Genomic DNA, 24941 nt, shown 5'->3' on the forward strand with positions numbered 1-24941 from the left:
GCATCTTTTCATGTTTATTGACTGTTTGTATATCTTATTTGGAGATATGCCTATTCAAATTCTTTGCCCATTTCTAATGAAGTTATCCTTTTATTGAGTTCTAAGACTTCTTTTCAAATTCCAGATACAAGTTTCTGTGAGATATATGATTTGTATTTTTCCCCCCATTCTGGTGTTTTTTTCACTTTCTTGATGGTATCCGTTGAAGCACAAAATTTTTTAATTTTGATGATGTCCAATTTATCTTTTTTTTTCTTTTATCACTTGAGCTTTTTGTGTTGTAAATAAGAAACCATTGCCTAATCCAATGGCAAAAAGACTTACTCCTATGTTTTCTTCTAAGATTATCATAGTTTTAGCTCCTATAGTTAGGTCAGTGATCCATTTTGAGTTAATTTTGTGTATGATGTGAGGTGAGGGTCTGACTTTATTCTTTTGTATGTGGATATCCAGTTGTCCCAGCATCATTTGTTGAAAATAATGTCCTTTCCCCACTGAGTGGTCTTGTTGAAAATCAGTTAACCACAGGTATATGGTTTTATTTCTGGAATCTCAATTCTATTTGATTGATCCATATGTCTGCCTGTATACCAGTACCAGGCTTTTTTTTTTTTTTTTTTTGAGACAGAGCCTTGCTCTGTTGCCCAGGCTGGAGTGCAGTGGTGCAATCTCAGCTCACTGCAACCTCCACCTCCTGGGTTCAAGTGATTCTTGTGCCTCAGCCTCCCAAGTAGCTGGATTACAGGTGTGCACCACCACGCCCTGCTAATTTTTGTATTTTTAGTAGAGACAGGATTTTGCCATGTTGGCCAGGCTGGCCACGAACTCCTGACCTCAGGTGATCCACTCACCTTGGCCTCCCAAAGTGCTGGGATTACAGGCATGAGCCACCATGCCTGGCCCAGACTGTCTTGATTATTATAACTTTGCAGACTGTCTTGATTATTATAACTTTGTAGAATCATGTTTTTCCTTGTTAGTGTTGTTTAAGGACAAAAAAAAAAAAAAAAAGGAAAAGACTTGGGTGTGGTTATTTTTCTCAGATTTTGCTGAGCCGCTGACCATGCCTGGTTATGGAGGGGCAGCTTCTGCTGGAGCCTCTGTTTTTGGTGCTTCTGGATTGGATAACCAACCTCCAGAGGAAATCGTAGCTATCATCACCTCCATGGGATTTCAGCGAAATCAGGCTATTCAGGCACTACGAGCAACGGTGAGCATGAGAGACTGTGTGTGTGTGTGTGTGTGTGTGTGTGTGTGTGTGTGTGTGTGTGTGTGTGAATTTATTTCTGTAGCAGTTGAGACTTTCCAATGTACTTTGATCATTTTGATTCACGTTTGATTCATCTAACTGTGAATCTCACCATAGCCCATAAAGATTTATTTGCATATTGTAAATATAAAGCTAAAATGAAGATTTTCACACAGAGAATTTACGAATAAGGAGATAATAAACCTGGGGTAATATGAGCAAACTGAAAGAAACTTGATATCATCTTGAATGTTTGTTAACAGGGGGTCATAAATTTGACTTGGAGGCTGCTTGTGGCCCTAGAGGAAAGAGTGATGCATTAAATTCCATGTTCAGTAAGAAGTCCTTTAGGAGATAGAATGCTTTTCTGATACCAAGACCTTGGGTAAATGTCTCTTAAAAGTCCTCATTGAGGCCGGGCGCGGTGGCTCACGCTTGTAATCCCAGCACTAGTCCCAGCTACTCGGAGAGGCTGAGGCAGGAGAATGGCGTGAACCCGGGAGGCGGAGCTTGCAGTGAGCCAAGCTCGCACCACTGTACTCCAGCCTGGGCGACAGAGCGAGACTCCGTCTCAAAAACAAACAAACAAACAAACAAACAAAAGTCCTCATAGAAAACTGAATGGCTCCTTGGAATTCTCTGCTGCTGTTTCTCTCTGCAGAAAGAGAAGGTTCTTCTGGTAGCCATGAACTTCTTGATACCAAGAAACAAGGGACCCTGAAACTACAGGGTAGACGATTCCCTTCTGCGGTGCTGGTATCTGTTTAATATCGAGGGAAAGTACTTAAAAAACAAAGCAAAACCCATCCTTCCTGGTCACACCATAATCCATTTTTGAGTAGATACCTGCTCTCAATTACTTCTTGCCTATCCTGATGGGGTGCCTGCTAGGATCCGTTGCTGAGCTCACAGTGGCTCTTGATTGTCTCACGAGGATGTGGCTAGGACAACCTGTCTCCCTTTAAGATGATTAAAATATCTCAACCAGAGTTTGTTTTACTTGGAGTACTTTCTTGTGCTCCGCTCATTTTATTTGCCTGACTGTTTCATTAGAGGTTCTATATCTATACAAATTCTTTAACTTGCCAGTGATATCACAAGCTGAGAAAGATGGAAATATTTTTATGGTCAATTAGTTTGAAGTACATGGAGTTCAGTTTAAACAATTATACTTAACTAATCAGTGTTATTGCCATTAATCAAGATATTAATCTTGTCTTTACTGGAATTCAAACATATTACCAACATTCCAGGAGAGAAGGTTCTAACATAGTACCACACCGGCATCCCTCTATTGTTCAAAGTTATCTGCAGAAAATACAGTTGGTAGAGAAGGTAGTGTGTGCAATTAAAGTGGCTTTAAAAAGAGCTGCACTTAAACAAATGCCATACCCTTGGTTATTGCACACCTATTATTATCAGCATCTTCCTGCAGAAAGGCTGAGCTAACATTGATAGAAGCTTTGGAATGCTGATCTGCTGCTTAGAACTGTTTTCCAGTGAATCCAATTACAGATGTCAGCTGGGAGACTTGCAGAATGCCATGCCAACTGAACATGTGTGTCATGCGGAGTCAGAGCTTCTTACTCAGTGGCACTTAGGACTAATTAATTCAGGCCTCCTTCCCTATCTGCTTGACATCTAGTTAAATGGTCAGGACATAGTGAGGCCTGAGGCTGCGTGCATTGTAAAAATGTGTGTTTCTTTTTTGTTGTTAGAATAATAACCTGGAAAGAGCACTGGATTGGATCTTTAGCCACCCCGAGTTTGAAGAAGACAGTGATTTTGTGATTGAGATGGAGAATAATGCCAATGCAAACATTATTTCTGAGGCCAAGCCTGAAGGACCTAGAGTCAAGGATGGATCTGGAAGTAAGTTCTTGCCTTAGAGGCTGTCTGAGAAGTCAGGACTATACCTTCAGCTCATGCCCTTCCCTCCCACCACGACATAGTCAAGCCTTTGCCATCATTCAACAGTTAGCACAGATCCCATCTTCTTCGGTTTTTTTTTTTTTTTTTTTTTTTGAGACAGAGTCTCACACTGTTGCCAGGCTGGTGTGCTGTGGTGCGATCTCGGCTCACTGCAACCTCCGCCTCCCAGGTTCAAGCCATTCTCCTGCTTCAGCCTCCCGAGTAGCTAGGATTACAGGCATGCGCCAGCACACCCAGCTAATTTTTGTATTTTTAGTAGAGATGGGGATTCACCATGTTGGCCTGGCTGGTCTCGATCTCCTGACTTCGTGATACGCCTGTCTCGGCCTCCCAAAGTGCTGGGATTACAGGCATGAGCCAGCGCGCCTGGCCAGATCCCATCTTCTTAGAAATGGTACAGTTTGCCACTTTGTATAGGCCCCAGTGATCTGATAAAGTCATGTCAGAATCATGTTGCTTGGTCATGTGTGTGCCTATGTTTAGGGCCAACTTTGATTTTGTCTGTTCCTTTGAGGTAAAATTTCTTCATGGACCATGGGAGCTTTTGTCTAAAAGAGAACATTTGTTTTCATGGTAGTGTTTTTTGAGTAGTAGCAAAGTGGTCTCATCCTTGATCATACCCTTACGCATACCAACTACTGATAATATCCTGAAGGGTTGTCTCAGGATGACAGGAAGAGGTGCCATAGGCTGTTGTTCTGCCTTTTAATAGCAAACATTTATGTATGTCACTATGTGCCAGGCACTGTTCTAAGCACGTTGCTTAGCAACACTCATGTAATCCTCACTATAACTGATTTTACAGGTGAGAAAATAGAAGCACAGAGAGGTTGGGTACCGTGCCAAAGGCCACACAGCTCTTAAGAGATGGAGCCAAGATTCAAACCCAGAATCCTTGTTCTTAACCATTGTGATATCCTGTTTCTTGGGCTGTCATTGCCTGTAGAATAACATTCAGGCTCTTTAGCTTGGCATTCAGCACCTCCTCCAGTCAGATCCCAGGCCACCTGGTCTCCCAGTGTCACTTCTATACTCCCTGTACCTGCAGCTGGGATGCCTGGGACTGTAGCCGCACTCTTAGCCTACTCAGCTGTCAACAACTCTCTTCTCACTTAACCTGCAGACTCAGATTAACCCCTATTTGTGAAATGAGCCTTCTCTCCTATCACTGCACACTAAAATTCTCATCATTATTTAGAACTTGGCCACAGATTCCATTTCTCTGGACTGCCTTCCTAGATCCTTGTCATAATCAGCTCATGCTTACCTCATATGCTAGTAATAATTATACCAGTATGAAAAATACTCCCATTTGTGCCATCTTTAATCCTCACAGTAACCTTATGAGGCATATACCATTATTATCCCCATTTTACAGGCGAAGAACCTGAGATAGAGAAGGCTAAGCAGTAGCTTGTCAAGGTCTCATAGCTAGTGATGGATAGAACCACAATTCCAGTGCTGCAGGCAGTCTGCCTCCAGAGCCTGTGCCTGTAGCCACTGTAATGCATTGTTAGTTTTTTTTTTTTTTTGGAGACAGAGTCTCACTCCATCACCCAGGCTGGAGTGCAGTGGCGCGATCTTGGCTCACTGCAACCTCCACCTCCCAGATTCAAGCGATTCTCCTGCCTCAGCCTCCTGAGTAGCTGGAATTACAGGCTCAGGCCACCACGCTCCATTGTTAGTTCTTCTGTTGTTGGAGGTATCAAGTTGATCTTGCAATAAAATTACTTCTGTAGGTATTTGTGTCTCCCATTTGACTAGGAGCTTGCCCAGGGCAGAGGCCATTTGGCTTTTATAAAACTCATGGTGTCTAGCATGGTGCTAGACACATAGAAAGTACTGAGTAAATAACAGTTGTATTTAACTAAATCTACTCTAGCAGCATTTGTTCCTATAATCATATAGTGGCAGATCTACTCATTAATGTTCTTTCCAGACCTAACATGTACGTATTGATATAGAGCTAGAGATAGACGGTGGGAGGGACTGTCTTCTTTTTTTTTTTAATATAAAATAGGAATTTCATCACTGAAACTCTTTCAATGCCAACTGGATAAGAAAAGGATGAGATGTAGTTCTCCCAATTTCTGTACTCATTTAAAGTATCTGGTACTACTTTTCAGAAATTACTAGTTTGCCTAAAATATTTAAAGCTGTAACAGACAGGTTACTCAATAATGCATGAGCAGGATTTATCACGTATTACATGTCCATCAGTTCACTGCTTCATTGATTTTCCATAATGGACTTTTCCTTGGAGAGGATGAGTCCTTGCGGAAGGAATTAACCACAAGATGGGGCTGTTGTAAAGCTGCCAAGGTTTGGCTGCCGAGGGAAGGCGGGTCTGATCTTTAGGGTTTCCTTTCTTCTGATGGAGCTTGGAGGCAGCAGCCACTCTCCCACAGATGGTCAGTAATGATAAAGAACAGCCACATCATTTCCTCAGGGCTTACTCTACCTCAGAGTGATCTGTAGATATTCCTGCCACTGCTGGATTTTGAGGTGCATCCTTAAATAGGATGCTGCCAGGCACCCTTTAAGGCACTATGGGTCAAACCCAAGGGATTGAGGATGAGGGTAGCGAAGGAGCACTATGAGATGCACTTAGAAATCGCATTCAAGATATGCAGGATATAAAGGCAGTAGTAGATGAAACATTTAATTATGAAGACAGAAAAGCAGAAACCTGATTTGCCAAATACATTTTGAGTTTGATTTTACAGAACAACAAATGTTTTCAAAGTAGCTTCCCCAGCACTGTGCCTGGCCCATAGTGAATGATGAGCAAATAAACTGATTGAATGAAGGATTAAGTGAATGCCAGGAGGTAATAGACTTTGATAGCATTTTTGCTGCTTCCACAAAGTTCCATATAGAGGGGTTGGCAGTGTACTACTATGTTACATTGCATGAATCAAAGGGAGGGAAAAACATGACTTCTTGTACTTTACTATATTAGCACCCAAACTCATATTGTGAGTTGTTGCTTTCTTTTTCCTTTGTAAAAAAATTAACATTTATATTGAAGGATATATATTAATTTTAGCAACTTAAGAAAATATAGATATATGAAAAGACAAAATTAAAAATTACAATCCTACTCCCCGGCAATAATGATAAAATAATGTTTTGTTTATATTCTCTAGACCTTTTTAGACAAATGTATAAAAATGAATATAAATCCAAGGTTGTTTAAATATAACATTCTATTCTATACATTGCTATTTTGTGACTTGCTTTTCCTTTAATGTAATTAACATGTGATTAACATGTCATGAGGCTATGATTAGGCTGTGAGTTATGTAGGTGTACATGTATATAAATCTATATTGTTGAACATATATTAATAATATTCTATTATAAACATGTACCATAATTTATATACCTAATTCTAGGTTAATTAGGTATCATTTAAATAAAAGACCACATTATTACAGAAAGAGTTTCAAATAATGAAGATATTTCCACATTCAGAAGATGACCACTATGATTTTTAAATAATGAGTTTTTTGTTTTTTTTTTTTTGAGACAGAGTCTCACTCTGTTCCCCAGGCTGGAGTGCAGTGGCATGATCTCGGCTCACTGCAACCTTCGCCTCCCAGATTCAAGTGATTCTCATGCCTCAGCCTCTCGAGTAACTGGGATTACAGGCGTGCACCATCATACCCGGCTAATTTTTTGTATTTTTAGTAGAGACGGAATTTCGCCATGTTGCCCAGGCTGGTTTCCAACTCCTGAGCTCAGGCAGTGTGCCCACCTCTGCCTCTCTAAGTGTTAGGATTACAGGTGTGAGCCACTGTGCCTGGCCAAATAATGAGTTTCTTAAAGGATGAATTCAATTCACAGAAGTACAGCATATGCCTAATGTAATCTCTATCCGGGGAATAAAAGCTTGTTCAGCATTTTCCTCCTTCCATCCCTTCCTTCTTTCCTTCTTGTACTAAAAATAATATTGAGATAAACAGCGTTGGGCCTTCATTTGATTATTTGTTAAGGGTAAGTTTCTGGAAGGGAAGTTTGTGAGTGAAAAATACATATTTTTAAGGTTTTAATGCAGATTACCATCACATGACCCTCCACAAACACAGCAGGGGGCCACATCCTGGTCACACTGGTGACTCTCCTGTTTCCCCAGCCTTCCCCAGCAGTGCTTTTGGGTTGAGTGCTTTTTATATTTTTTGTATCTTTATTGCCTAGTTATTTTTCCTCTCGTGTTAACAGCTTCTTTATTTCCGTTGGCCAGTTTCCCACTTTTATTGAGGTTGTCAGCTTTCTTTTATTGATTTTTATGAGAGTTTCATGTACTGTAGATGAGTTTGGGAACACCTGATCACTTTACAATATTGAGTTTTTCTAGCCAGAAACATATGCTTCTCCTCTGATTTATTCGCCCCTTTTCTAACTCTTGCAAAGCTGTATGGTTTTCTTCATAAATATGCCGGGCATTTCTAGTTTAGTTATATCTCAAAATTACATTTTCACTGTTACTTATGAATACAAATTTTCCCCATTCTATATTAAACATTATTGCTGCTAAATTATATAAAGGTACCGATTTTGTAATTGGCCATTCTCTAGGGGTTTGACTGGTATTACATTAAATTTATGGGTTAACCTGGGAAGATGTGTGTTCTGTTTAGCTAGGTTGTTTAAATTCCCAAGTCATTTCTTTTTACTTTTTCTGGTTGGTGAATTGACTGAGATATTTGACTTGAGAATTTTTTTTTTTTTTGAGATGGAGTCTCGCTCTGTCGCCAGGCTGGAGTGCAGTGGCGCCATCTCAGCTTACTGCAACTCCCGCCTCCCTGGTTCAAGCTATTCTCCTGCCTCAGCCTCCCGAGTAGCTAGGATTACAGGCACGCGCCACCACACCCAGCTAATTTTTGTACTGCTTTTAGTAGAGATGGGGTTTCACCATGTTGGCCAGGATGGTCTCGATTTCCCGACCTTGTGATCCGCCTGCCTTGGCCTCCCAAAGTGCTGGGATTACAGGCCTGAGCCACCGCACCCAGCCGAGAATATTGAATACAATTAAAGGGTAGGGGTAATTGGTGTTTGACGAACCAAAACAAACAAAATAAAAACAACCTGTTTTCAGGGTTTTAAGTGGCAGGAAGTCCAAGACAAATCTGTCTAAGCAAAAAGGGAAATATTTTCTCATGAAAGCTGACAAGTCTGGGGGCACTGGGCTGCAGGCCTGCCGTGATTCGGGACTCAAACCCTTTTAACTGGATGGGCCCCTTGGCTCTGCTTCCTCTAGGTTGGTTCCAGTCCCAGACAGGCTCTCCCTAATGGCACAAGATGGCTGCAGCGCCTCCCACAACTATATCTTTCCAGGTTAAAATCTAGCCGAGTCTTGTCCCAGAGTTCTCAGCAAAGGTCCTGAGAGCCTGAGACTCTGTGAGACTCTGTCATGTGCCCTGTCCTACTCCAAGTCACTGAGGCAGGTTGATTCAGGCCTGCATTATGGGCCCCACTCCTAGAACCCGAGGGTGCAGACATCTTCCATCCTCTCACCCGAGTGGAGAAGGGACAGGTTGATCTCCTTCAAGCACTGGTTCAAGTGTGGTTCGGACCAGTAGAATCACCTGAGAACTTGTTAGGACTTCTGTTGCCCCACTTCAGACCTGCTGAATTAGGAACTCTGGGCGAGGCCCAGTAATCTGTGTTTTAACAGGACATCCAGGTGATTCTGATGCAGCTTAAACTTGAGAATGACCGCCTTAAAAGCAGTGTTAGGTAACTGTTGCTTTAAGAAGGAGGGGCGTGGCTACTGGGACTTTGTCACACCAGGTTAACACTGAAATAATAAGGTAGGTGTTATGAAGTGGAAAAAAGCGATTATTACAAGGATAGGGATTAAAGAAGCACATATATCAAATTTTTCCTTTTAGGAATATGTTAATTAAAAATCACTGTTTCCATTTTTCTGAATAAGGAAGTAATGCTATTGCATGAAACGATTATTTAAATGGCATCTAATTTGTTTAAAAAGGTTAGTGCTACTAACACTTGATGAAATAGTGGCTGTCATTTCCTGAATGCCTCCTCTGTGCCCGGCACTTCCTTGACCACTTTTCCTTCACTGCTTATAGTGAGGTATTCTGATGAGGAAGTGGTGACAAGCTAAGTGGTTTGCAAGTGGTAGAACCAGGTTAGAATTCAGGCCTGTTTGATTTTGAAGACTGTGCAGTTTTTCCTTTATCCCCGATTGAGTCATCTTATTTCACCTTTTGTGTTGGAATGGAGGCGAGAGTCTATTTTCTACCATGTTCTACACATTTTAGGGCTAGCACCTAACTTTCTGTTGAGTTTTTTAAAACTTCAAAGCTAGAAATCAGGCCGTCACTCTGACCTATCTGGGCTTCTGCTATGTGCAAAATCATTTCTGTTTTCATGTTTCACTTAATGAGCATTTAATTTTTCTTAAGAAAAGAACTCACTGATTGCCAATGAAATTAACATGTGATTAGGCTGTGATTACTCAGAACCTGCTCTGGTTCCTTTAGCCACTTTGGTGTAATGGTTTAGATGTCTCCGATGCTGCTGAGATTTTCCAGCCAGGGAGCAGAGAGGCGTTCATTTGCCTAACGCTGGGGTTCCTAAGGTGCTGAGCTCCCTGAGGAATGCCACCCAGAAGAGGATCTAGAGGGCAAAAGGTACAGCTCCCCAGGGAAGCTAAGCCCCAGTGGTCAACTTGAAAGTTACGTAGACTTACTTCATGCCGCTGATGCTAATTCTCCTCCCACTTAGCACTTGTTGTAGTTCCTAATTTTTTCAGCGGTGCTGTTGAAAGTTAAGAGGCAGCCACTCTTGAGTAAACTAATTTACACTGAAGGATAAATGATGGTGAACTATTAGACTTGGAAGGAAGTGTTTGCCTTTTGGAGCATCCGGCATTGTAACAGAGAGATTGGTAATTTTGAGCTGGCTAGGGTTGGGGGAAGCAATTTGGAGACCCTTTACAATTCTGTTGCTATCAGCTGCCTTCCGATGTTATTGATTTATGTAGGTCTGTCTTCTCTTTTTGAGAATTCAGAAATTTCTGAAAGCTCCAAATACTCCTCCCTCCCACACTGTTTTTTTCTCAGAGAGGGCATGAGGGAAATCAAGCTGTTGGAGAGATTGAACTTGTTGTATATTGCGCTTGATATACTTTGGATGTTTGTCCGCTCCAAATCTCATGTTGATATGCAAATCCCAAGGTTGGAGGTGGGACCTGGTGGGAGGTGTTTGAGTCATGGGAGAGGATCCCTCATGAATACCTTGTGGGGGAAAAGCATATCCCAGATAAATATCCAGATATTGGGTGCTTATGAGGCAAATGTTAGTAAGTTGGCAATTATATTTCCGTCCACTTTGTACAGGGGGAGTTAGAGATAGGCAATGACACAAATTAATCAAGTAAAGAGCATTGGATGAGAAATCAGTTTATCTCACCAGAGGACTACAGTGCCTCTGGGGTCTTGATAGTTATTTTAGGGAGTCTTTTGATGTCTCTGTGTTCTGAGCACTCTCTGTAGACTAAGAAATGCGTCATGCCCTGATGAGATACTGCTGCTTCGTAAATATTTTAGATGCTATGATGGCTTGTAAAATTAAATTCATTTAAAGACACTTCTGAATCCAGAGTTGCTTTTGGTCATTACACTTGTTAAAGCATAATTTTCCAAAAGGCAAGATTATGACTTTCAGGTAAATGTAAAATGAACACATATCACAGATTTTAAAAAACTCATTAATTAATGAGAGAATCAGTCAGATGTTATTACTGGTTTAAAAACATTTGTGGAACTAGGATATTTAAAGACAATTTAAAAAAGAAATGTTAGAATGAGATTGCCAGGTTAGATTAAAAATTAGTGTCTTTCAGAACCATAAATCCTTGAAATAATTATTTTACCAGTTTGTACCCCAATTTATAAATCTATACATCCTTGAGGATATGTGTTCTACTGGGCAGAATTTTTTTGTATCTTTACTAGATAAAAATCTACAAGTTAGCAAGTAACACTAAGTATGAGATCTTTAATCAGTAGTGTATTAGTAGTTTTATAGTCGTTGCTGTAAGAGAATACCCGAGACTGGATAATTTATATAAAAAAAAAGAGGTTTATTTGGCTCACAGCTCTTCAGAGTATACAAGAAGTACAGTGCTGGATCTGCTTCTGAGGAGGCCTTAGGAAGCTTTCAATCAGCGGAAGGCAAAGGAGGAGCAGGTGTGTCACATGCGAGAGAGAGAACAAGCGAGAGAGAAGAGGTGTCATGCTTTTTTTTTAAACAACCTGTTTTCCATGAACTAATAGACTGAGAACTCACTCATTACCATGGGAGGGCACCAAGGTATATTCATGAGGGATCTACCCCCGTGACCCAAATACCTCCCATCAGGTCCCACCTCCAACATTGGGGGTAACATTTCAACATGAGATTTGGAGGGGACAAACATCCAAACTATATCAAGTAGTAAATAGTGAGATGAACTAAGTTCATCCCTCTAGATGAGGGGCCAGCAACTTTGTTCTCTAATGAACCAGATAATAAATGTTACAGGTTTTGTGGGCCATATACATGTCTGTCCCATATTCTTCTCCCCTTTCTTCTCCTTGGCAGTACAGAAACAGGTTGTGGGCCAGATTTGGCTAATGGGTCACTTGCCAATCCCTCCCCTAGATAATCTTTGGGTGGTCTTACCTCTATATGACATTGAAAGGGTATGCTGCCCACCTCTTTTACCTTCCAAGTTTCATAAGCTTTTTTTAAACGATCCTTTCTCAAAGAACAAAATCAAAGAGTACAATTGCTTTTAGGTTGGATAGGGATGGTAGTGGCAACATTTGATGTTAAAAAATCTTCTTATTAGCAAGGTTGGGAAGATTTTCCTGGAGTTCAAAAAGGACAAGTTTTGTGGGGAGGAGGAATGTTAGTTTCAGACACAGTTTAATTCTGCCCATTTGGAGGGACACATACCACTAGATGTGAGACATAGTGGTTTTGTCAATTTTGTCTAATTCTTCCAGGTACTTTGAAGGTTTTTCTGTTGAAAGTTTTTCTAACATTTTTGAAATGTTAGAAATTCCTTTTTAAGTAAATAGAAAAGGCACCTTGAGATGAGATAAACATTTCAAAATTTTGACTTTCATCAGAAAAACTTAAATATTTTTTAGTGTGTGTTTTTTGGAGTATGTTTTAGAGTGCTGGTTTTTTTTTTTTGTTTTGTTTTGTTTTTTTTTTTCTGGGAGGACATCTCTGGGAACTTAGAGAAGAATCAACAGTAGCTTCTCTCTGGTGAATTCACCTTGACTTTCTCTTTGGAGACAAATATAAATTGAGATTTATTACCTGTTTAGTTTTTGCAAATGTGTTGAGAGAGATTCTCTTTTGTTGTTGTTTCCTAGCACGAGGTCTGAATAATGCATAGGGCAGTTGCTTATATTGATAAACATGGTTAATTTAAATAATAGGACTAAGATTTATGCTAACGTTTTAAATTTTATTTTTGTGGTTCTGAGTATGTACATGAGTTGTTTTTAAACAAAGAGAGGAAAATGCTTTTGAGGGGGCTTAGGGACATGTTTGGATATATTGGGATGTATGGATTTGTCCTTTCTCTGTGTCTGTTTGTTTTGTCAACCCATTGGCTGTGTTGGTATCTGTGCTGTGTTTCATTGATGTGACCCTGTCTTATGGTGGGAAATGCTCAGTAAACACTCTGTTGAATTGCTGAAGCCATTGTTCTGCAGAACAACCCTGTGGGGAAAAGCCTTGATTGGGGTATTGTATCCTCTCTCTCTTTTTTTTTTTTTTCTTTTTTGAGACAGGGTTTCACTCTCTCACCCAGGCTGGAGTACAGTGGTGCGATCTCGGCTCACTGCAGCCTCGAACCCCTGGGCTCCAGCAATTCTCCCACCTCTGTCTCCAGAGTAGCTGCGACTACAGGTGCACACCACCATGCCTGGCTAATTTTTTTCTATTTGTAGAGACGGGGTTTTGCCATGTTGCCCAGGCTGGTCTCAAACTCCTGAGCACAAGCAATCCATCCACCTTGGCTTCCCAAAGTGCTGAGATTACAGGCGTTTGCCACCATGCCTGGCCTGTATCCTCTCTTCATTTCATGAAAATTCTTAGAGAGCAGCCACATTTTTGAGAGAGCAGCACTCTGTCTCATAAATTTAAGATTAGGAATTTGATATAGAATTATTCCAAAAGGGCTTAAAAAGCCAACAGGGGCCAAGAAACACAAGGACCTCAGCTCACTCCCTTTCTTGCTTACATAGGGAGGTAAAGGTGGGTTCTTAGTGTGGGAGACAGAACCGGAGGGCAGACAAGGTTAAGGTGCCTGGATCACTGTTTCAAAAAATAAATACCAGGCAAAATGATGATCATTTACAACTGTTTTTGCCTGGCTTCTGATTTCCAACTTGGGATTTTTTTCTTTTCTTTTTTTTTTCAGTTGATGTGATAGCTAGCAACAGAAATTTAGTTAATTGTGGGAAAGGCAATCTTCTCTGGTTTATTTCTGATTAAATAATTATTTCGCCAGTTTATACCCCAATTTATGCTTTGGTAGGAGGTTTACAAAAATATATATGCTATAAGAAGATACAAAACAAGTGAGGAAATGAAGTGAAAGGAGTCATTCCTTCATTCATTCATTTATTTATACATGTAACAGATACTTATTAAGTACCTACAGTGTGCAAAGCACTCTTCTCTGTGCCTGAATACTCAGTAAACAAAACAACTCCCTGTCCTTATGGAGCCTATTCTAGCCTGGGGTAAAAGGTGATAGACAATAAATACATGCACAAGTAAGAATGTGACATGACGGCTGGGCATGATGGCTCACACCTGTAATCCCAGCACTTTGGGAGGCTGAAGTGGGTGGATTACCTGAGGTCAGGTGTTCCAGACCAGCCTGGCCAGCATGGCGAAACCCCGTCTCTACTAAAAATACAAAAAAATTAGCCGGGCATAGTGGCGCGTGCCTGTAGTCCCAGCTACTCGGGAGGTCGAGGCAGGAGAATTACTTGAATCTGGGAGGCGGAGGTTGCAGTGAGCCAAGATCACACCATTGCATTCCATCCTGGGTAACAAGGGCGAAACTCCGTCTCAAAAAAAAAGAATGCGACATGGCAGGTGTTACTTTCTGCTGTATGGACAGGAAAGCAGGATAAGGGAAACAGGAGCAACAGGAGTGAGGGCGGGGGTGGAAGGATGGTTACTATTTATAAGGAAGGTTCAGGAAGGCCTGTCTAATGAGGTGACATTTGGACCTGAGATCTCAATGAAGTGATGAGTGAGTCACATGACATCTGAAAAAAGAGAGTTTCAGAGAGAAAGAGCAGTAGGTATAAAGGCTTGAAGGTATAACAGCTTGAAGGTCAGGGCTTGCCAAGCATGTTTGAGGAGCAGCCAGGAGGCCAAGGTAGCTGGAGCAGAGTAAGGGGGATGAGGGGAGGAGGTAAGGGGATTTCATAGGCTACTGCAAGAGCGAGATTTTACTCAGAGATACAGAGAGCCACTGGAGGGTTTTGGGGGAGAGTAATGACCACAGTTTGACTTCCATTAAAAAAAAAAAGACTAATGGGCCTGGCACCATGGCTCATGCCTGTAATTCCAGCACTTTGGGAGGCTGAGATGGGTGGATCATGAGGTGCAGAGATCGAGACCATCCTGGCTAACATGGTGAAACCCTGTCTCTACTAAAAATACAAAAACATTAGCCAGGCATGGTGGCACATGCCTGTAACACCACTTGGGAGGCTGAGGTAGGAGAATCACTTGAAGCCGGGAGGTGGAGGTTGCAGTGAGCCGAGATCATGCCACTGCATTCCAGACTGGGTGACAGAGCGAGACTCCATGTCAAACAACAACAACAACAAAAGAGAACAACAGAGTGCAGCCAGAAAGGCAGCTGCACCCTCGCACGTTCATGGGGAACCTGGCGCTAAACCATTGGTAGACGACCTGCTTCTGGGTTGGGGTTTCTTATGTGGCAGAGCAGCTCCCTTGCTACAATCTATTGAAAGTCAGCCCTTGACACGAGGGTTTGTGAAAAAAAAAAAAAAAAGAAAGAAAGAAAGAAGAAAAACCACTCTGGCAGCTATGGCGAGAATAGTTGGTGGGGGAAAGGGAGGAAGCAGGAAGTCCAATTAAGAGGCCATTGTAATAATTCAGACAAGATATTATGGTGACTTGGATGAGGGGTTACAAGTGGAGATTGTACGAAGCATTTGGATTCTAGATACAGGATTTGCTGATGGATTGGACTTCGTCTTGCTGATAAAGAGTGTGAGAGAGAAGGCAAGATTTTGTCCTGAGTTACTGGAAGAATGGAATTGCCATTGACTGAGATAGGTAAGGCTGAGGGGAGAATGATCAGCAGACTAGGAATGGAAGAGATCTTCCTCAACGTGATAAAATGTATCTACAAAAACCCCACAGTTCACCTTACACTTAATGTGAAAGACTGAATGCTTTCCTTCTAAGATCAGGAAGAAGATAAGGATGCCCCCTCTTGACACTTCTGTTTAACATTGTACAGGAGGTTCTAGCCATTGCAATTAGGCAAGAAAAAGAAGTAAACGTTATTTGGATTATCAAGGAAGAAGTAAAACTCTCTCTATTTGCAGATGACATGATCTCATGTATAGAAAGTCCAGAGGAATCGACTAAAAAATGATTAGAACTAACAAATGAGTTCAGCAAGGTTGCAGGAAACAAGATGAATATACAAAATTCAATTATATTTCTATACACTAACAATGAACATTCCAGAAATGAGATTAAGAAAACAATATCATTTACTGCCATAAGACTACATGATATCAGCCAGAGAGACAGAGAGAGAAAGAGAGTCTGGATAGAGGGGGGAAGAAGAAGGTTTGAACCCCAGGTCACCAAAATTCAAAGGTCAGGGAGATGAAGGGAAGCAGTAAGGCAGTAAGGCAGCTGTACAACCAAGACAGTCATGTCCTGGAGGCAAGTATTTGAGAACGGAGGTCATTAACAGTATGTGATGCTGCTGAAGAGTGAGCAAGATGAGGACTGGGGATTGACAGCTGAGTAAGTTGAATGAGCCTGAGTGAAAAGCAAGAGAGAACGAATGAGAGACAGAGGGGTAGGAGAAAAGCTCTGTCCAGAACCAATACTTTTTTTGGAAAATGTAGTAAAAGTGGAGCACTAGCAAAATCAATATGCAAGCCCATTTTTTTCCTTATTAAATTCAACAGACATACATTTTATTCTCATTTACTCTAAAGTCTTGTAAATGTTCTCTCTCAATTTCCATACTACCTCATTGTAGTCTGTAATGGTTTGCTGAGTGGACCGGTACTTTTCCATGGAAGCCACTTTGGCAACATGAACTAAAATGGATTCAACATGGATATCATAGAGTACTGGGCCTGATGCAAGAGGTACCTGTTAGAGAATAAACATTGGTCTCACCCTCTCAGAGGCCATATATCTCTTTGTTCAGAAAACATGAAGCCTGAAGTTTGGTCCCACATAAGTTATAATCATGAACAAGTGAAAAATCTTGCACAAAGCATTATCCTTTTCTATAAATGATAGCAGCTATCGGCTCTCTTCCTCATAATTTTGACATTTGTTTGGTATTTCAGTCTGAATTGCTCATTTAAGTTTTATACAACCCTGCAAAGTGGGTGGATTTTTTTTTTTAATCCCCATAAAGAAACAGGCTCAGAAAGAGGAAACAACTCGTCCACCCTCGTGCTATTTGGAGGTGATAGAGCCAGGACTACCCTTTTAGATCCATAAGCTTGCCACCAGACCGGGCTGTGGGATTTTTTAAATCCCTTTCCACATTTGAATTTAACATCAGCTGTGCTTTGATAATTTATGTCCTATTTTTGTGATCACAAGTTTGCAGGTTGAGTTTAGTGTCACTCTGAGTATGTGTGTGTTGTCAACATAGCAAGGTAAATAGACCTTGTCTTTCAAATCTAAACTGTTGCTGGATTATACTGTGGCTGGTTTTAAATTCTAACCAGAAGTGCTCTTCATTCTGGAAATGCTGCCTTGTAACTGAGTTGTTTCCTCTTTCACAGCATATGAGCTATTTGCATTCATCAGTCACATGGGAACATCCACAATGAGTGGTCATTACATTTGCCATATCAAAAAGGAAGGAAGGTGAGTCATTTTTAGAAGGTAAATGGTAGCTTTGATTTATTGAGTACCTACTATATGCCAGGCACTCCCCTAGGTACATTGTATGTTATCTCATTTGGTTCTCACATTGGTCTTGTAAAGGGTATACTGTTAATGCCCATTTAAACATCAAGACACCAAGACTCGGGGAGGCTGAATAGCTTGACCTCAGCTAGTAAGTAGCTGTGTCAGAGCTGGTATTCAAAGCCACTTTCAACTATCATACCAAGGTGACCTCCCAAAATAAAGATGCATCCTGCAGCAGAATGTATGCTGTAATTGGAACCTCCCTAGGATTGCCATATTTAGCCAACAAAAGGAAACAAGACAAGAAAAACCAGGATGCCCTATTAAATTTGAATTTCAGATAAATAGTGAATAATTTTTTAGTATAAATAAATTTCAAATATTCTATGTCCCAAATATTATATGGGGCATGCTTATACTGAAATTACTTATTGCTTACCTGATACTCAGATATAACTGGGTAACCTGTGTTTTATCTGGCAGCTCTAAACCTTCAGTCCTTTGCCTTACTACAGCCTTGCAGCTGGCTTCTCAGCCTTCTTAAGTAGAATTGTTAAGTGTGTGGTGAACCGGAAATGAGACAGTTGTGGAATGAAAGGCTGCTGCTTTCTTCAGAACCTTCTCCCTGGGCTGGATTCCTACAGGCCCCACTGGTACCCTTCCTATAGCTCCGAACTGAGTAGCCTGTGGGTTGGCACTTCTGCTTGAGGGCTGTGCTCAGGCCATGTGGATGCTGGAGAAATGCCTGAGTGTGGCCCCTTGCTCCATGGCTCCCACTGCAGGGGTGGCCATTTCCCACCTGTACTCCATTGTGTTCTTTTGTGGTGTGTCTTTTTAGTTTTGTCTTCTTAACTTGATAAAATAGTTGAGCACAGGAATTTATCTCTTTTTTTTTGAGATGGAGTTTCACTCTTATTGCCCAGGCTGGAGTGCAGTGGCACAATCTCAGCTCATTACAATCTCCGCCTCCCAGATTTAAGCGATTCTCCTGCCTCGGCCTCCCAAGTAGCTGGGATTACAGGCATGTGCTATCATGTCCGGCTAGTTTTGTATTTTTAGTAGAGATGGGGTTTCACTATGTTGGTCAGGCTGGTCCCAAACTCCTGACCTCAAGTGATCCACCCGCCTTGGCCTCCCAAAGTGCTGAGATTACAGGTGTGAGTCACCGCACCCGGCTGGGACTTAATCTTTGTAGTGAATTGTTTTTATTACAAACACGATAGCTCTTTTAAAAACACTTTATGGAATGAAGTCAAAGAAAATAAAGTAAAAATGCTTTTTCAAAGAAAAATAGCTTAATTATAATTTTAAAAGCAATAAAATTCATTGTAAATAATTTATAAATATAAAAATATACAAAGAATATGTACCCTGGAAGCCTAACAATAACCATTGTCTATATTTTGATATACTTTTCTTTGCTTTATTGTCTCACTGGAAGAAAGTGTATATATGTCTATATACATACATATTACATATAAATAAACACATGTATTTACAACTTAACTAAAAGCTTAAAGTATGTTCAGAGTGCATACAATTTTTTAACCAGTAATTCCCCATTTCGTATTATATCATGGTTATTTTCTCACTTTGCCAAATATTCTTTGAAGAAATTTTAATAGTTCTGTAATAGTTCACTGCATGGATTTTTTTTAAAATTCTGGTTTTAAGCTAGTTTTATACCTAAGACTGAAATAAGCATTGTTGTACATAATTCTTTGACTCAATTTCTCAGGCTATCTATGGATTTCTATAAAGGAAGTTATGGGATCAAAGGTTAAAATGTTTGGAGGTTCCTGATACATTTTAGTAACTAGTTTTTGATTGAGCTTAAGAATCAAAAAGCAGTTGTAGCTGGGTATGATGGCGTGTGCCTGTGTTCCCAGCTACTCCAGAGGCTGAAGCGAGAGGATCCCTTGAGCCCAGGAGTTCGAAGCTTCAGATTGTGCTACCGTACTCCAGCCTGGGGAATAGAATGAGGCCTTGTCTCTTAAAAAAAAAAAAAAGCAGTTGTGATTCCCTACCAGCATTCTGTCCCTTTTTATACAACGAACTTCAGTATAGTACCTTAAAACATCATGGTTAAGTGTTGTGCGCCATATGATTTAGTGACTTCTTTCTGTAAAGTTTCCTGGAACTGACTTAAATCCATCAAATGCTTCTGTCTTGTTTTCAGATGGGTGATTTACAATGACCACAAAGTTTGTGCCTCAGAAAGGCCCCCTAAAGACCTGGGCTACATGTACTTTTACCGCAGGATACCAAGCTAAACCTCAAACATAAAAATTGGCGAGAAGAAGCCATACGCCTTTTTAATTTGCCAAAAAAAAAAAAAAAAAAAAAAAAGAGAAGAAGAAGAAGTTGAAACAACCAGACATGAAGGAATATATGGGGTATTTATAGTTTATTTAAAGAGCACGATCAGTTGACACCTTCTGAAATAGAACTGAGAATAAATTTCTATTAGTGATGACACACTGTTATATTGTAGATAGTTTTTATAAATGTTCAAAAAGATGATGATATTTAAAAACAAAAAAAGTATTCATATTGCTGGTGGAGAATCTGCCATCAGCACATCAAAAATGGGGATGTGCCCCCAGCCCTCTATTTTGCTTTGGGGGTCAGTGGTAGTGGCCTCTGGAGAAACCAAATAATGTGGCCAGTGGTGTGGCCTTACCCACAACAAATGAAAAGCCCACTTGTGTTTCATATAGAAAATCAGCAATTGGGTGGGGCTTTATTTGTGACATGTTTTTTTTCATGACATACAATAATTTCTGATGTATCCATGTAGATATTATGCTCTGTCCATAATAGAGCCTCTGCAATGAAAGATATTTTTAATTTAAGTCATATCAAAATTCATAAGATTGTGTGAATGTGTGTGAGAGTGACTGAGAGTGTGAGACTTTTACTAGAAAAGTGAGTCCACTAGAAAATCTGTGACAAGTTGGTTTTTAAAGGCTGAACAGTTGGTATTAAGTGTATCTGAAAAAAGCAAGTAAATATTTTAACAAAACTATGACTCAGGAACCTTCGAGAAGATTAGTTCCCCACTTAGGTTTTTAAGGAGTAAAAAGGGCTGAGTTTTAAGTGCTGTCAAAAATTCACTTGGGTTTGGGACATTTGCTGGTGTAATGCTAGATGCCCACAGCAGCGTAATATTGTACTTTGTCAAAGGTAGGTAAATTCTCTGTTTCTCAGCAGCCCTTTCCCCAAAAGGTATGGTGTTTATTTTTAGTTAAAATAGCTAATGTCTTTTTACCATCTCACATGATAACTCTTTGGAGTCATGTCAAGTGCCCCAAATTTGTCTGTGATTTTCCCATCTCTGAGCTCTTTATCTGCCTCCATTTCCTTGTTTTTCTGGGGCCAGAGTCTCATCTCTGCCTTTTTTTGGTGTATCACCTTCTGACTTGCCTTCATTGCTTATCTGATGTGACCAACAGTGTGATCTTGGACACTCTAAGGATTTTAGATGCAAAGAAACTTTATACGACATTATGAAAGACTGTCATTTCATTTTGGTTATTTCAGCATTTTAGTTGCAACCTGGGATTAGATTAGAGTTTCCAATGTGATGAAAAGTGGAATGATAGCGTTCTATAATTTCTATAATTTTCCTACTGGTCTGTACCAAATTCTAGAGTCTCTGGAGTTGCTATTTCAGATTATTTGGTCAAATGAAAAAGGATTTATTGCTGTCTGTTTAACATGTATTTGTTTGGTTGAAAGGATCTTTTTAGAAACTGTAGGAAAATAAACAGAACCAATCAGGTGAAATAAAGCACAGACATTGGATTAGGATGTAGTGAGTTGTGAACAATCAGGATTCTGGGTGTGATGGGGGGCCCTGTCTCATAGGTGATCCTTTGGTGCCATGTGACCGAGGGACATGGTGTCTAAGGCCCATGGCCTGGAGACCTGGGTGCTGCTCCTAGCTGACTGTGGACCTTGGGCAAGTCCTTCATCCTTCCTGTGCCTCACTGTCCTCATCTGAACAACGGTATGATGACACCTGCCTTCTCTTTCCAGTCATGCTTTGAGGATACAGTGAGATTGGTTACAGTGAACCTTCAATGAGTGGAATGTGGTATGTCGTGGTGGGTCGTAGTAGACGGTGCTCCCTGCCTTTTCTCCTCTGTTTTCCTCAATTTGGGAACAAATGAGATTGGCAGAAGGAGGGAGCTCATGGTGCAGTACTTTTCTACTAAAGTGTGCCCACAGGTGTCACCTCCTAATGTTGACTTGGATTTCCTAAAACAGTCCCACTCTGTTATGAGAGTCACTGACTCCCCTAGACATCCCCACACTAAGCAGCCTTACAAAATCCAGTCCTCTTAGGGCAGAGTGAGTGTCATAGAATAATGACTCCAAACCCGCATCAAAAATGGCTTGTTTTCAGCGATGTTATAAAGCAAAGACTTGTTTTTTGGAATTGGGGGTGACTGGGTGGTTTGGATTGAAATGTGGACAAAGATAGCATGTGTATTTTGAATAAAATAAAAATTTTGTAATAAAACTTTGAAAAATCAGTGGTGTAAAACCAATATTTCAGACTATAGGCTATAAATTGTTTGATTTCATTAACTAGCCCTTTTGATGCCTAGACATGTAAAAAATTGTGCTATGGCTGCCTTTTCTTCTGCCTCACAACACAAAGGGCTATTTCTACAAGGCAAAGTTTTGTATATGTGCTATTCTTTACTTCAGATTGAGAGTTGGGAAAAACTGGAGTAAATAATGGGTTTCTTACTTGCTTAAAAACATATTTATATGTGTATCTCAATATATACAAGGCAGGTTCCCCTATAAAAGTCTGGAATGTACTGCTTAATTTTACACTTGCATAGACATGATTATTTGTGACTGAAAAGTGGAATAACGTGTGGATTTTGTCAACTCAGTATCAGTCTGTTGAGAGTCCTCTATGTGAGGCATGGTGGTCTAATCGTGAAATTCTCCCTGTATGCGGGTGTCTGTGTGAAAGACAACACTTTCTTCCTGTAAATATCTTTTGATATCCATTTGTGTAGAATTCCAATGAATGTGTCTTTGGAAAAGGTAATGTACCAAAGTATTTATTTGGTCAATTGATCTAAATGCCCATATAACTAATCAGAAATCCAGTTTGGTTCAGATTGGGATTTTCTTTTAAAGAAAAAAAAAAGTATGCAGAAAAGACTATTGGAAGAATCATGTGTTACTGACACTTTACATCAACGTTGCTTCAGTATTTTGGAATTGACTAGGCTGCCTTCTCCTACCTACAAGAGAATGAGCCTGACATTTCCCAGTGCTTACTTTGGGCCATAGGAAGTCCAACGGACATAGCTCGAGCCTCTTGCTCCCTGAGTCACTTATTCCCTTTACCTGAACCAGAGCCTTACCTGCAATTCATAGTAAGAGCACCTGGGTCTGTATCCTGACTCCACTCTAAGTGAGGTGGGACTGAATCACTGTACCTCTGGGCCTTTTCATTTGAAACAAGTGGGTTAGACTAGATTAGCTCCGAAGATCTCTCTTGCCCTGACATTTTATTTTTATTTTCCTGTGGTTACCACTAGGGTCTGACATGTGAAATGTGAGGGATCACTTAGCAGTTTGGCTGTTATATTTTTGCATTGTTACCACTTATACTCCCCAGTTGAGGACCTGTGTCATTCTTAGTGCCCCCGCCGCCCCTCTGCTTGTATTCCTGCTCCACTTATCTATACTTTTTTGGGTAATCATCCCACTTTTTTCTTTTTCTTTTCTTTTTTTTTTTTGAGACGGAGACTCGCTCTGTTGCCCAGGCTGGAGTACAGTGGTGCAATCTCAGCTCACTGCAGTCTCCTCCTCCCAGGTTTAAGTAATTCTCCTGCCTCAGCTTCCCAAGTAGCTGGGATTACTGGTGCGTGCCACTAAGCCTGGCTAATTTTTGTATTTTTAGTAGAGACAGGGTTTTGCCATGTTGGCCAGGCTGGTCTTGAACTCTTGACCTCAACCTGCCTCAGCCTCCCAAAGTGCTGGGATTACACGCATGAGCTACCGGATCCAGCCCCACTTTTTTCTATTCTTGAAACAAACAACTTTCCAGTCCATGAGGTACTTTGGCTCCATCCCCCTCAAAAACAAAACAAAAAATCCATTTAAAGTGTCCTCCTAGAAAAGCCTTAGAACTGCCTTCAACTAAATCTGTCACCTCTATAGAATATTTTGAAATTCTAGAAGAGGACGGCAAACAAAATTCTAATTTAGCTAGAGCTATGATCCCCAAATAAGTGCTGACAAAACTGTCTACCACAGAAAGGCCGTCTTTGTCATCTTGTAGGCATCACTGTTGCTAAATCACATCAGTACAGGCCTTCTGTGGGGAGATGGCAGGGGGCAGGGGCAGGACCAGGGGATGGGATTAGATAAAGTGTGAAAATATCCTTACTTTAGATAAAAAGAAAATCTTAGGCTATAGAACAAGTTCTGTACTCTTGAGTTGGTGTCTGAGATCACCTGCACAGTGTTACAGAGATTTTCCACTCCATAAATCACTCTAAAAGAGTTTGCATAAGACTCTGTAGACCTGTGCTATTCAACGTGGCAGTCAACAGCCATATGTGGCGATGATTACTCAAAATTTGGCTTGTTCAAATCGAGACTGTGCTGTACACATAAAATACACGGCAGATTTTGAGGGCTTGGTACCAAAAAGGAATTTAAAATATTTCACCAATATTTCATATTGATAGCATGCTGAAATGACACTCTTTTGGATGTATTCAGTAAAATATTAACAATTTAATATATACTATTAAAATTATTTTCACTTATTTTTATTTTTTAAAAAATGTAGCCCCTGAAGAACTTAAAATTAGACATGTGGATAACGTTATACTTCTGTTGGACAGCCCCGCTCTAGACTTACATGGTGTGGGGTAGGCAGTGAAATCCGTAAATAGGAAAGGCAATTCTGCAAAGCATCTAAATACACAGAAACAACACAAATATTTTTGCCAGAGTCAGGAGCATTGTGAGGCACAGAACATCCCCCAGAAAGCAGATTTTTTTTTCTGCCGAAAAACCAATATATATGTATGATCCCAATTAAAAGACAAAAGCAAATGAGCCCCAAACTGCCTGTCTTCAGCTTTGCCTGGGAGCTGCTACCTTTGCTCTTCTAGCATCTTCTAGGTGCCAAGGATATTAGCCACATGAGGGTGTTGGGCGTATTTGTTTCATTGTAGGCAAAATTCTCTTGTGGTTTCCCCTCCCCAGGTATTGTTGAGTCTGTTCAAAGCTGGGTGTGTTGAAACACTGCACAAATCCTGCCACTCTCGATGTGCCGTTTGTCTCAGCCTTGGCAGAGGCTGAGTCTGTTCCTGTGCCCACCCGTCCAGCAGGTTTTGATGTTGGCTCCTGAAAGAGTTTGTATTTATTTTATTTTGCACTAGTCACAGTTGTTGTTAAACTTTATCAAATGTTTTGGGAGAGTATTTGCCTGCGATGGAGAGAGAGATGGATGATTTATTGCTTCAATTGTTTTGAATTAAAAGCTATTCTCACAATCTGA

The 24941-nt window shown here is 40.6% G+C and overlaps 1 protein-coding gene across 8 annotated transcripts in view; it reads left to right on the plus strand.

Annotated features, from left to right (window-relative positions):
- USP13 (ubiquitin specific peptidase 13) overlaps positions 1-24941 on the plus strand; it is a 162411-nt gene extending 137470 nt beyond the window's left edge. For 6 of the 8 annotated variants that reach the window (XM_063621757.1, XM_063621758.1, XM_063621756.1 and 3 more), the window contains 4 exons: positions 1044-1210; positions 2968-3121; positions 17260-17344; positions 19569-24941. In XM_063621757.1, the coding sequence (XP_063477827.1) occupies positions 1044-1210; positions 2968-3121; positions 17260-17344; positions 19569-19662 (500 nt within the window). In that variant the 3' untranslated portion in view covers positions 19663-24941. Of the gene's footprint in view, positions 1-1043; positions 1211-2967; positions 3122-17259; positions 17345-17872; positions 18889-19568 lie in introns of those variants that run through there. The other 2 variants (XM_063621753.1, XM_063621755.1) reach the window with 1 other exon arrangement.

The sequence above is a fragment of the Symphalangus syndactylus genome, chromosome 17 (genome assembly GCF_028878055.3).
Source record: "Symphalangus syndactylus isolate Jambi chromosome 17, NHGRI_mSymSyn1-v2.1_pri, whole genome shotgun sequence".
NCBI classification, from domain to species: domain Eukaryota; kingdom Metazoa; phylum Chordata; class Mammalia; order Primates; family Hylobatidae; genus Symphalangus; species Symphalangus syndactylus.